This window comes from Erpetoichthys calabaricus, chromosome 2, assembly GCF_900747795.2.
Source record: "Erpetoichthys calabaricus chromosome 2, fErpCal1.3, whole genome shotgun sequence".
In the NCBI taxonomy this organism is placed as follows: Eukaryota; Metazoa; Chordata; class Cladistia; order Polypteriformes; family Polypteridae; genus Erpetoichthys; species Erpetoichthys calabaricus.
The window spans coordinates 154,140,688-154,154,732 of NC_041395.2; the positions used below are offsets into that span (position 1 = coordinate 154,140,688).

The 14,045-nt window shown below is 38.2% G+C and overlaps 1 protein-coding gene across 2 annotated transcripts in view; it reads right to left on the reverse strand.

Moving 5' to 3' along the window:
- Window positions 1–14,045, reverse strand: part of xrn1 (5'-3' exoribonuclease 1) — a 144,514-nt gene that overhangs the window by 21,037 nt on the left and 109,432 nt on the right. For both annotated transcript variants that reach the window (XM_028792080.2, XM_028792079.2), the window contains exons 34-35: window positions 8,247–8,352; window positions 7,938–8,005 (exon numbers count right to left, since the gene is read on the reverse strand). In XM_028792080.2, coding sequence (XP_028647913.1) covers window positions 7,938–8,005; window positions 8,247–8,352 — 174 coding nt within the window. The remainder of the gene's footprint in view (window positions 1–7,937; window positions 8,006–8,246; window positions 8,353–14,045) is intronic.

The following is a 14,045-nucleotide window of genomic DNA, read 5'->3' on the forward strand; positions in this document are numbered from 1 at the left end:
AGCAAATTTAACTTGCTGCATATTGAATGCGTGAAAAAAAAAAACAGGGAGACACTCACTAAAATATTCCCTCTCCAGTACCCTTGCTAAAGCTTCATAATGCTATAGGGTGTAAGGTAGACAGAAACTCTATAGATATTGGCCTTGAAAGGTACAAGAGGTAAAGACATATGGCTCTGTAAGAGGTGAAGCAAGGAACTTTAAATGCAGCTTAAATATGCCAGTCATTTAAGAACTTGGGCACATGTGCCAGTTTCCTCTTCCCCTACAGCACATGCTCCATCACTTTTAAAACCAGACCGAGGGTGAAATATAACTACATATTTCTTTATCCCCATCCAATGCTCCAAATTCCTTTTTATTTGCAAGGCACAAATAATAATATAGGCAAAAATTAAAATTGTAAATAACAAATAGGGCCATAATACAGAAAATGGTGTAAAATCACCTGTTTAAATTAACATTAATATGAGACTAGCAAATACATGGCTAACACATATTAGGTTACTGGACCACAGTAAAAGAAGACACTGTTGTGTTTATGAATTAAGCATGATCGCTTCATAATTAAATCACCCCAGGCTCGACGTCTGCATGTACTCTTATACATGAGATGGCCAAGAACATAATTACTTTTTAGAATATTTTTGCCTCATCTGGTTGTTTTTATGTATATGCTGCTAGTAATATATTTATTTGAAAACAAATTGGTTGTATTATGGTAACACTAAGTAGGAACTAACCAACCAAACTTTTAACATAAATAGCTCTGGTCTTGAATTTAACTGTCTCTTGTAATTATGTTTTAGACCGATTTATGTCTAAAAGCTTTGCATTAACAAAAATGCTGCTGTGCACTATGTATGAGAGACCAGGGAGACTCAATGCTCAGGTCTATTAACATTATACAGTCTAGTATATGTAAAATAAGCATCACAACCAATTTATTGTGGCTTGTCATTAACACTATACAACTTGCGAAAAATTAGCTGTCAAAGTGTAATCTTCTCTACAGGGAGAGAATTTAAGTTGGTGTATCCATAACACATACAAAATAAGAATTCACTTCAGGTGCCTATGAAATTACTGAGTATTTAGTGAATTTTTAAGCCTTGTTTTTGTAATTCAATACAAAAATGTACGTTTAAACTAAGCAAGATAAAGTGCACAGCTTGTTTACTTTTAAAATGGCCAAGTATCACAACAATGTTTTCCTTCTTAAAACAACATGGATATGCTGTTACACAATATGTATGCAATTTCAAGACAGGGATCAGTACTTAACATTTTTAATTTGAAAAATGGATGCATTCTGTAAATTTTATGGCTTTTTCTATCTATGGACCAAAGTACCCATTAACACTATTGTAATCTGCAAACTTTAGAGAACAATTTTATGATGTAAATTAGTCTCTGCAACATCGCATGGACATCAGGGACAGTGCCTCTGGATTGGCAGACCGGGGTGGTGGTACCCCTCTTTAAGAAGGGGGACCGGAGGGTGTGTTCCAACTACAGAGGGATCACACTCCTTAGCCTCCCTGGAAAAGTCTATTCGGGGGTTCTGGAGAGAAGGCTCCGTCGGATAGTCGAACCTTGGATTCAGGAGGAACAGTGTGGTTTACGTCCTGGTCGTGGAACAGTGGACCAGCTCTACACCCTTAGCAGAGTCCTGGAGGGTGCATGGGAGTTTGCCCAACCAGTCTACATGTGTTTTGTGGACTTGGAAAAGGTGTTCGACCGTGTCTCTCGGGGAATTCTGTGGGGGGGTGCTCCGGGAGTATGGGGTACCGGACCCCCTGATAAGGGCTGTTCGGTCCCTGTACAACTGGTGTCAGAGCTTGGTCCGCATCTCGGCAGTAAGTCGAACCCGTTTCCAGTGAGAGTTGGATTCCGCCAGGGCTGCCCTTTGTCACCGATTCTGTTCATAACTTTTATGGACAGAATTTCTAGGCGCAGCCAGGGTGTCGAGGGGGTCCGGTTTGGTGGACTGACTTGACTTGACTCAGGATTGGGTCACTGCTTTTGCAGGTGATGTTGTCCTGTTTGCTTCATCAGGCCGTGATCTTCAGCTCTCTCTGGATCGGTTCGCAGCTGAGTGTGAAGCGGCTGGGATAGGAATCAACACCTCCAAATCCAAGACCATGGTCCTCAGCCGGAAAAGGGTGGAGTGCCCTCTCAGGGTTGGGAGCGAGATCCTGCCTCAAGTGGAGGAGTTCAAGTATCTCGGGGTCTTGTTCACGAGTGAGGCAAGAATGGAGCATTGAGATTGACAGGCGAATCGGTGCGGCGTCCGCAGTGATGCGGGCTCTGCATCGGTCTGTCGTGGTGAAAAAGGAGCTGAGCCGTAAGGCAAAGCTCTCAACTTACCAGTCGATCTATGTTCCTGCCCTCACCTATGGTCATGAGCTATGGGTAGTGACCGAAAAAACGAGATCGCGAATACAAGCGGCTGAAATGAGTTTCCTCCGCAGGGTGTCTGGGCTCTCCCTTAAAGATAGGGTGAGAAGCTCAGTCATCCGGGAGGGGCTCAGAGTAGAGCCACTGCTCCTCCGCATCGACAGAAGTCAGATGAGGTGGCTCGGGCATCTGATCAGGATGCCTCCCTGATGAGGTGTCCGGGCACGTCCAACTGGGAGGAGGCCCCGGGGAAGACCCAGGACACGCTGCGGGGACTATGTCTCCCGGCTGGCCTGGGAACGCCTCAGGATTCTCCCGGAAGAGCTAGAAGAAGTGGTCGGGGAGAGGGAAGTCTGGGTATCTCTGCTCAAGCTGCTGCCCCCGCGACCCGACCTCGGATAAGCGGAAGAGGATGGATGGATTAGTATACATGATTATGAAAAATTAACTTGGATTGAAAAAATACTGAACTTACTGTATCTTCTATTACAAAAATTATTACAGCATCCCTTACTTTTCTCTAGTAGCTGCAACATTATAATTATTAGGAAATAAACAATTCAACAGCTGCCTTAACATTATTCAAAAAGCTACTAGCAAACCATTTTATTTTATTTTATTTTCAAAATATACATACATCATGCCCGCAGAGGATGAATAATGGTGTAAATGGAAGAAACTAAATGCACACTGAACTGCATTTCTGGACACTTGTGATTTATACTAGATTTTAAAGAACTTCTTCAGACATGCATGCACTGAAGTAATGGCATTCTTAGTGTACATGTTAAGAGTGGAATGATTTTAATTAAAGAATGGGTTATACCATGGTACAACTACAGGTAAAATACCGTTACAACAAATATCTTTACAACGAAATTTTCATTACAACTAAGTATTTTTATGGTCCTGACGAGTCTATAGAAATCTCATTACTACGAAATAAATTCAGTAGATACTTTCATTACAATGAAGTGCCCAAAAGACCTAGAAATGCCCGAATGAATCATCCTCAGAGCAGTAAGTTCTGTGGTCGCAGCTCAGCTGTGCACAATGATCCCCAAACAGAAACATTGTAATTTTTTTTTCTTTCTTCAAACTTTCCTTGTACTGTTTTTTTTTTTTTTGCTGTTTTTGTTTTCGGTGGTTTTCAGTGATACCTTTTGCTTATTGTTCGTCAACATTTGAAAAACATCCATTTAACTCATTCTCACCCTCCTATAGAAATGGCAGACACAAAAAAACGATAACAGTTCATATTAGAAAAAAGAAAAACTCTTTTACATTTTTGCAGCTCTCGATTGCAGCAAAATAAAAAAGATATTGCCAGCGAATTCGGAATTTCGCCATCGACACTGTCAACTTTTTTGAAAGACCGAGCAAAAAAAGAAGAAAAATCTTGGGTTGCAAACGTATGCAAACTGCTGCATTTGAAGACGTTGAAAAAGTGTTTTTGTGTGGTTCAGTGATGCTTGTTCAAGAAACATTCCTATTAATGCAGCACTCATTCAAGAAAATGTGAGGTTTCTAAACTCTCTTGGGACTTCTCCCAACTGGACAACACGCCGAAGAGCTTCCTGAAGTGCAATCACCGCATCTGTGGAAGACTGTTTATCCATTGCAGGAGCAACAGCAGGCTCACAGCTCTGATGTGGCTCTACACCGAAGCAAACAGAAAAGATCTCAATTGGTGATGCAAGAAACATTGTAAATGCAGGGCAGGATTACTTGGCCACTAACCTGACCATGACCCTGCCTGACTGCTTTGTCTGTGTATAGGAAAGTGGCAGATCACGCTACAATAAATAACCCTGCTGTTCCCGTTTCAAGCTGAATAAAGCTGGATTTGCTAAAGTACTGAGACTAAGCCTCATGTTTTGGGGTGCAAGACAAGGCCTTATATCACAACCCTGATCTTTTATGATTTGCTTCTGTGGTGATTCACTGCAGCACTGTGAGCCTGCTGTTGCCTTGCCCTGGCAACGGACAATCTTCCACAGACGCGGCAATTGCACTTCGGGATGCACTTCAGCGTGTCGTTCCCGTTGGGTGGAGAGTGGAGTTCAGAAACCTTACAATATGAAGAAGAAGAAAAGGATGATTCGGCTTCTGATTGATAACTGTGCTGCCCACAACATGCTTCCACATTTAGATAATGTTTGTGTTGAATACTTCCCACCCAATTGCACATCAGTGCTTCAGCCATTGGATTTGGGCATCATTCGCACGCTGAAAGTGTATTATTGCAAGGAAATGCTGAGAAAAATTCTCGTTAGCATAACTTGTAGACAGGAGGAGATTAAAATTAAAGCTAAACAAGCGATTGAAATGATTGCAAATGCCTGGATGCAAGTTAAAGAAAGCACTATAGTGACAAATACAGAATCTCATTACTACGAAATTTTCATTGCAACGAAATATTTATTTAGGTCCCTGGAAGTTCGTTGCAACGGAATTTTACCTGTATGTTTAAAGTTCTGTTATCATTGACTGCATACTTTTGAAAACAATACCTTTTATACTACATGTTAAAAGCATGAAATAATGGATTTTAGATTTAATTGAAGAACAACACTAAAGCAAAGACACTGTGATTTAGGTGTTGGCAGTGGGCATACTACAATATGCAAAGCAGCAGGTCCAGAAAGAGTATCGCCACGACTGCTGAAGGCCTGTGCATTGGAGCTGGGGAGTCCTCTACAGTGCATCTTCAACCTGAGCCTGGAACAGGGGAGAGTCCAGAGGCTTTGGAAAACATCTTGCATCATCCCCGTCCCAAAGATATCACGTCCTAGTGAGCTGAACGACTTCCGGCCTGTTGCTCTGACATCACATGTGATGAAGACCATGGAGCGGCTGCTGCTTTACCACCTAAGGCCACAGGTCCGCCACGCCCTCGACCCTCTACAGTTCGCATACCAGGGAGCGGAGGATGCCATCATCTACATGCTACACCGATCCCTCTCCCACTTGGACAGAGGCAGTGGTGCTGTAAGAATTATGTTTCTGGACTTCTCTAGCGCCTTCAACACCATCCAACCTCTGCTCCTTAGGGACAAGCTGACAGAGATGGGAGTAGATTCATACTTGCTGGCATGGATCGTGGACTATCTTACAGACAGACCTCAGTATGTGCGTCTCGGGAACTGCAGGTCTGATATTGTGGTCAGCAACACAGGAGCGCCACAGGGGACTGTACTTTCTCCGATCCTGTTCAGCCTATATACATCGGACTTCCAATACAACTCGGAGTCCTGCCACGTGCAAAAGTTCGCTGATGACACTGCTATCATGGGCTGCATCAGGAATGGGCAGGAAGAGGAGTATAGGAACTTAATCAAGGACTTTGTTAAATGGTGCGACTCAAACCACTTACAACTGAACACCAGCAAAACCAAGGAGCTGGTGGTGGATTTTAGGAGGACCAGGCCCCTCATGGACCCCGTGATCATCAGAGGTGACTGTGTGCAGAGGGTGCAAACCTATAAATACCTGGGAGTGCAGCTGGATGATAAATTGGACTGGACTGCCAATACTGATGCTCTGTGTAAGAAAGGACAGAGCCGACTATACTTCCTTAGATGGCTGGCGTCCTTCAACATCTGCAATAAGATGCTGCAGATGTTCTATCAGACGGTTGTGGCGAGCGCCCTCTTCTACGCAGTGGTGTGCTGGGGAAGCAGCATAAAGCAGCTCCTAACAATAATGGAGAATCCACTGCATCCACTAAACAGTATTATCTCCAGACAGAGGAGCAGCTTCAGCGACAGACTGCTGTCAATGTCCTGCTCCACTGACAGACTGAGGAGATCGTTCCTCCCCCACACTATGCGACTCTTTAATTCCACCCGGGGGTGTAAATGTTAAAAGTATACAAAGTTATTGTCTGTCTGTATACCTGCATTGTTATCGGCATTGTTATCACTCTTTAATTTAATATTGTTCTTTATCAGTATGCTGCTGCTGGAGTATGTGAATTTCCCCTTGGGATTAATAAAGTATCTATCTATCTAAATGAATTTTCAACATTTTTTAGAAAAAAATACTGAGATCAGATTCATTCTGTTTTAAACGTGGAAGACTATAGGACATAGGAAAAAAGTTACTTGAAGCAAACTATTTTAAGATTGAGAGGTTTTATTTTGGATGCTTGTGGCATGCAAAGTTTGACACACATCAAGTTTATGTAGAAAACAGGACTATATCAATTTAAGGTAAGTTTAAAGGTGATATGATAAAAGGCTTAGTAGGTGCTGAACTTGGGGTATGCTTGGATAACAATGACATGCAATTTTGTGATACCTGCAGCCCATCATGCTGTAGCCAGGCAGGTTACTTCTCTCAAGAATCAAGATTTTTTGCTCTCTCTTCCTGGATGAGTGCTACATGAGACAGATTTAAATAGAGGATGTCACTCACATTTATTTGGGACATTGAGAGAGGACCAGTGAATAACCAAATCTAAAACTACAGAGTAAAAGGTACCAATGAGGATAAATAAAGACTTTAAAAGATTTATCCCTGAACACTTGAAAAAATAGATCTCGACAACTATGTCCTGCAAAAAGACAACAGGCTGAAATAAAACACAAACAGAGAAACCGGGTACATACAGGGTAGAAAATACTCTAAATATTTAAACTACCCATCTTGCCTTGTGATTGACAAATTCTGTCTCCAGGGTTTGCTGATGCTTGAATAAGCAAAGACAGGTTCTATGTCCATTAACTCTGAACTAAGTGATGTAATAATAGTTAAAGAAACAAAGTCACTTTGACCTTCAAAAAACATAAAACCATTAGAACACAGACGATCACAAAATATACTAAACCCACTTAAAAAGGTCTAGTGAGAAATAAGCTTTTAGCTATAAAGCCTTTATCAGATAGCAAACAGAGGTTTATAACCAAATTCTGCTCATTCATGTAGTCACAACAAAATTCCCAAATTGCATTCTTATATATTAAACTCACTACTCTGTAATGACAAAAGGTGAATTATTCGAGAACTTGACAAAAAACAGCTCCCTCTTAAATTGTCTGTGTATCTACAGTATCATACTTTGTATAGATTAAGTGCTTTTTAAGTGCAAGAGAAAAATGAGAGGAAAAGACACTAGTTCACCATACCTTCTCAAGTCTTACCCTCTTTTCTGAACGTCAACATACCAAAACATGCACAAAATAATAAACATGGCTAAATCCATGTGGTTAAACAGTTTTCACTCATATGATAACATTTCTAAGAGATATGTCCTGCTAAACTGCTCACATGTCAGTTTTGACAAAACCAGGTCAAAAGTATTTAGTTTTAGCTGTGAAACTGAAATGGCAAATTGGCTAAACACAAAAAAAAAAAAAAAAATCAATATACAAAAAGTACAAATAAAATGTGGTTTATTATTTTAGTCAGAGTCAGCACATTTTTGCTGTACATGTTTTTGATAATTTCACCATGTGTTCTTTACATTTAATGCTTAATGCTAAGCACCTGAAGACATCACAAATATATAAAGAAAACCTGGGTTCAGCAAATACCTGCTTGGTTTGGGCTCTGACAGTCTGCTGAGAAGACTCAATATAATGGCCTTTATCATCATCTGGATCTATAAAGAAACAGAAAAGATGGAAACATGATGCATGATTACATGAACTACAAAGTTTTTAGATCTGCTTAGCATTTTCTTTTTAGCTGAAATATGTTAAGATAAAGAATTTGTATTTGAAATTTAAAATGAACATGTGTAAATTAATAGCTATGGTTAAAGTACTTAAAAAGAAAATTATTTATGCTTTCTTGTAACAATTTCATAATACATACAATTAAAAAAAATAAGTATTTCTTACATTTTTTAGAATATCCTTGAGCAACGGAGTGTTCATGCTTAAGACGCTGCTGTGTTTTCATTGTGTTTTGAGTCTGGTAGCCTCCTCCAGATCCATGTTTACTTGACTGGTGCAAAAATAGTGAAACATTTTCAGTGTTTAAGCTTGTATAACATTGTCACTGTGTTTTAGAATGACATAAAAACAATCATTCAACATGAACAGCAGTGTACATTAATATCTGGGATTTATTGGAAAAAAATGGTTTAATGATCATTAACTCTGTTCACCAAACTGGCCTACAATTCCCTTACACACACAAGTGGAGACTCAATATCCTTCACAGACAGCAAAGTCTAATAAAGGAATACAAAATGGTATCAATTGATGTGCTGCTGTTAGTTGCTGGTTGTGGAGGGCCTAATGACTAAGAGTACTTTAAATTTCTTAAACATACCATTTTTGAAGGAAGTACTCAATGGACAGTTAAAATCCCTTAAGTCCCAAGGTAAAACCTTTGGATTCTTTGGACCTAGATGGAGAGCCAATGTGATGTGTTGCAGATAAAATACAGTGTAAATAAAAATTGAATCATTATAATGTGCAGATAATGCAGCTGTGAGGTTGTTTTAGTAGTGCCTAACTGATATGCAAGTAGCAGAAATGACAGATTACCAACAAATATTGTACCGATATTGCTGGTGTGTTTTAAGTGTTGGGGTTTCTAGAAAAAATCTAAAAGGGAAAAAAAAATATTAAGTATGTGATGTTTTCATAAGAACATGTTTTAATTACAGTTTTTATTTTATTTTAATAAGCCTAAAGCACAGAGACATATAATGCTTGCCATTCTCTTTCAAATGTACACTACATATAGCATAAGCACCAGTGCCTAATGGTTAAACTGATACTGATAAAGACAATAATATAGTCCATGCTGACTGAAGAAAGCAGTACAAAACTGGAAAAGGTATATACAATAAAACAAAAAGTGTGAAGTGTCACCATAAAAAATAGTTTCTACTTCATGTATTATTTCATATGGCCAGCTGACTGAAATGTGTTGTTTTGCTTTTCATTAATAAATACTGATGCAGTTTTTTGCTCCATGGCCACACAAATCTTGAATGAGTTTGTTTGTTTGTTTGTTTGTTTGTTTGATTGAAAAGGTATGCAAAATTATTTTTATTTTCAGTCAGGCTGTATTAGTCTATCTGTGGCTTTTGGGGGTAAAGCAGTAGAGATGTGTTATCAGAATGTTGAGCTGATGAGCCATTAGTTAGAATAAAAATTTTCAAGTACCACTTGGTATAGCCTTGGCAGTTGCAGTACTGAAAATATGCAAGGCAGGTTTAGCCAGGGAAGTCACAAAACATTTTTCACAGCTTACACAGAGCCAGTAAGAAGCATGTAACACACAAAGGGTCTGACTTATAAAACAAAAACTATAAGACATTTAATTTCATTGCAGTTGTGTAAAAGTAAAGCATGTTCAATTTGTAAGGATGTGTAACATATTAAGAATTCTTTGACACAGACAACAAAACATCCATTGATTTGACAAGACCAAATAAACTCACAGCTAGGACTGCATTTAGGAAAGCTTGTCATTTGCATAAAAAGTGATTGAGCCGCTCCAGAGACAAATTAACGTGCTCTTTTGAGAGCAAGGGATTCCAGTTATTTTTTGAAGCAAGAACTAACAAGTTTAAAAGATGCTATTGAGTTCAGCACAAACTCATGCTGGCATGCATTTATTGACAAACTGTCTTATTAAGCAATCTCTATAATTTGTAGCAGCAAGTCTCTATGCTATAGAAAGTCAAACTTCTGCTCTTTCAAAAGATAGCAGACTGGGCCTTCCAAAAAACAGGCCAAATAAAAACCTGCACATCTCTTTGATAAGAAAACAGATGCTAGAATGGGGGTGAATGCTTATTTGCAAACTCTCACTATGTAAGTGCACTGTTAAGCAATAGCTGTAGCATACAGAGACAAACGTATCTGAAAGTGAAACCTCTGAAATTCTTTACTGGATAAATGCCTAACCATAGAAAAAAAAAAGAATCTTACGCATTGAGTGTAAACTTTTGGTGCACTTGAAGTAGGCAGATCAGCAGCCATTTCAGAAGGGTGAAGACAATGAGTAAGTGTAGAAAAACACAGAATACAGCCATTTCAACAAAAAAACTGGGAACTCCACATAACAATAAGTAAACAAATGACTTTATGCATCCTCTGTAAAAATTTGCTTTGTTTCCAGTCCCAGGGATGATGAATTGAGAATTAACAATGAATGCGTTAGACAATTCCATGTGCTTCAAAAATCTAAAATTCACCTGCATTCATTACCACCTTGTGCATATCAGTCAAGGGGAGCGACTTTTCAAACTGAGACCTTTTATACCAGAACAATAATTTCATAAGCATGCTTTGCTTGGAAGTGATTCAGCGTCATAATATCAGTACAGGCTCAACAGATACCAATGCATATGTAGAGACCCAGTAATGGCCCAATATATCAGCGTCCAATATTATCGGTTCGCCCTAGTATTTAGTTTAACATAAATATTGAGTATGTACTTGTATACTCTAAGTTATCAGAGCAATGCATACAAAACTCCATTCCTCTTACATTTATTTCTAGGCAAGTTACTTTTTTTTTCCCTTTTTTCCATTTTCTTTTTTAGTTAACTTACCTAAAACGACTGGAGAGGTTAGCTGGTGCACAAGTGGCTTGTGCACACGCACCTCTCTCAACGTTTGACTAACTTGTATTGGGGATCTGTTTTGCCATCAGGAGCGGCTGTTGGACAAGTAAGAAAAGAAACATACAAAAAATACGAGTCAAAGCAACCTCTCTCAAGGTAAATTTGACATAGTAAACTAATCCATAATTGAAGCTGCATACAATGTTTCTCCATTTTAAAATAGATGAATTTTAAAAATTTGCCAGATGTTTCCAATTAGAGGCTTTCTGTGCTTTATTCGAGATATATCAATGAAAAAGTAACTTTTCTGACAAATTTCAACTGACAATTTCACTGGGACCCGAGTTATTTCATACGGAGAGACAGACAGAAAGAATAAATCACACGAAAAGTGTTTTTCACATTTATTAAAGTAAACCTTCCTTGTTGCTAATCAGAAAAACAAAAAAAACTCACAAAATATAATGGCAAGAACTTAAATAAAATATTCTGTATTAAAATCAAACTGAAATTAAATATACAATCTCATAATTATTGAGCCACCCAATGTTGTTGCCCATCTAAGAAAGAAATTTGACATATTTACCAGTAATGAACTGGTTTGGTTGTCCTACTACACAAGTAATCATATATATCTAAGTAGGGGAATGTACCAGAATTAATATTTAGAACTCCTTCATTGTGTTGCATATCAGCACTGGTATTTATTTATTCATTTATCCCAAAGACAGCAGGACTGCTAATGATGAATGCGGTTTTTTTTTTTTTTTTTTTTTAAGTCAAATTTTGTTGACTTTTTTATTTTTTATATATATTACCTTACCAGAATAATGAAAATGACAGTTTTGGCTCATCAATATCAGAAAAAAATCTAAATTAAACAGTTTATAAACTTTGTTATCATGTTTATAAAAAAATAAATTGGCAAAACAAGCACAATAATCAATATATTTATCTAATGAAAAGAAAATGTTTCATATTAATCAAAGGAACTACAAATGTTTCAGACTGAGGAATAATTTGCTAAAGTCAAAGTGGACCACATGCCGCCATCTTTCATATGTTAGTATGATTTTAAAATTACCACATTTATTTAACTGATGGTATTTATGTTAAAAACTCATATATTCTAATTCTTTTGTTGCTGGATTTGTGCATCAATTGCACAGATTTCAGACTGTGATCTATAAGAACAACTTGGCCATGAAGACTGCATGATAATCATTTATTGTAGTAATTGACTCAACTTTTATTATTCTACTGTGGCTGTAGGTTTTTGGTCCTACCAATTTCACAATCAGCTAGTTATTGTCCACCTAATTGATCTCACTGTTTAATAAGCTTGTCATTTTCCTTCTTCTCTTATTCAGCATTCAGAACAGAGTGGTATTGTGAGATTTACATGTATACAAAATTTAGAAATATTTAGAAAAGCACTATATTATATCCTTGTAAAACTAATGAATGATTATTACATTGCAACAGCAACCCCAGTTCCGGTATTTATTAAATGATGTCAAAATATAGAAACTGTGAAAATAAAAGCCTGCTTAATTAAGATACTGGTACAATTAAAAGGCACAAGATAACAGGGTTGAAAATCTCAGTGGTCACCCTGGACTGAACTAGGAAACCACTGATTTAGCTGATGAACTGCTGGCTCCTTTGTGTTTCATTGTTAATTGGCAGGTGTTATGAGAACAAGGAGCAATTAAAAACAGTGAATACAACTGTTTAAGACTGAAAGGATAAATTATGTTTTGGGAATCTTAATGAGAGAGTTAACCAAAATAAAGCACAATGATGCTACTTGAGCAGAACTACAAGGGTTCTAATAAACCCTTAACTAATCGCACCATTTCTCATCTCAAAAGTACCCGCATGGTGTACTTTATACACCAGTGTTAAAATGGTGCACTCTGGAGCAGGTTTTCTCCAAAGACCTCTCTTTATTTGGTTGGATTTGAGGGAAGGATGAATGCAGACAATCTCCCTGTCCCTGCCTCAGAGAAGTACCCCCCATAGCTTGACACTGCCACCAGCATGCTTAATTATAGGGATTGTATTGGGCATGTGATGATTAAAACATTAGAACAACCTAGTCGAGAACAGGCCATTCTGCCCAAGAAAACTTGTCAATCCTATCCACTTTATTCTTCTCAAAAAACTGATTTGAAAGTCCCTAATGTACTACCGTCTACCACACTACTTAGTAACTTACTGCAGAGTCTATGCCCATCTGTGTAAACAAAAATGTCCTAATGTTTGTGCAAAATTTATCATTAGGTTTCCAACTATGTCCCTGTGTTCTCGATGAACTCATTTTAAAGTAACAGTCTTGATCCATTGTATTCCCTTCATAATTTCAAACACTTTAATCATGTCTCCTCTTAATCTTCTTTTGCTATAACTGAAAAGGCTCAGCTCTTTCAATCTTTCCTCATTTAATCTACGGTAGCCCAGAAATGAGCCTAGTCGCTCTTCTATGGACATTTTTTGCACTGCTTTGTCACTTTTGTAGTCTGGAGACCAAAACCATTTGCAGTTCTCCAGATGAGGCCTCACCAGTACATTATAAGCTTGAGCATAACCTTCTTGGACTTGTACTCTACACATCGTGCTATATAACCTAACATTCTGTAATGATTCAATGGATTCCAAATTATCTGCAAATCCACCTAGCTTGGTGGTATCTGCAAACTTAACCAGCTTGTTTCTTATATTTCTATCCAAATCATTTATATTTAGAATATAATAATATTTTAAAATAGCAGCAGCCCTAGCACTGACCCTTGTGGAACACCACACTTAACATCAGCCAATTTTGATAGGATTCCTCAAACCATTAACCTCTGCTTCCTGCACCTGAGCCAATTTTGCAGCCATCTACATACATCACCCTGAATTCCCACTTTTTAGTTTGATGCCCAACCTCTCATGTGGCACCTTATCAAATGATTTCTGCAAGTCAAGATAAATAATACCATATGTTCCACTTTGATCATATCTTTTTGTTGCTTCCTCAAAGATTTCCAGGACGTTAGTAAAACATGACCTCCCTCTTCTGAACCCATGCTGACTAATCAGTAAAATTCCTGTTCTTGTCAAA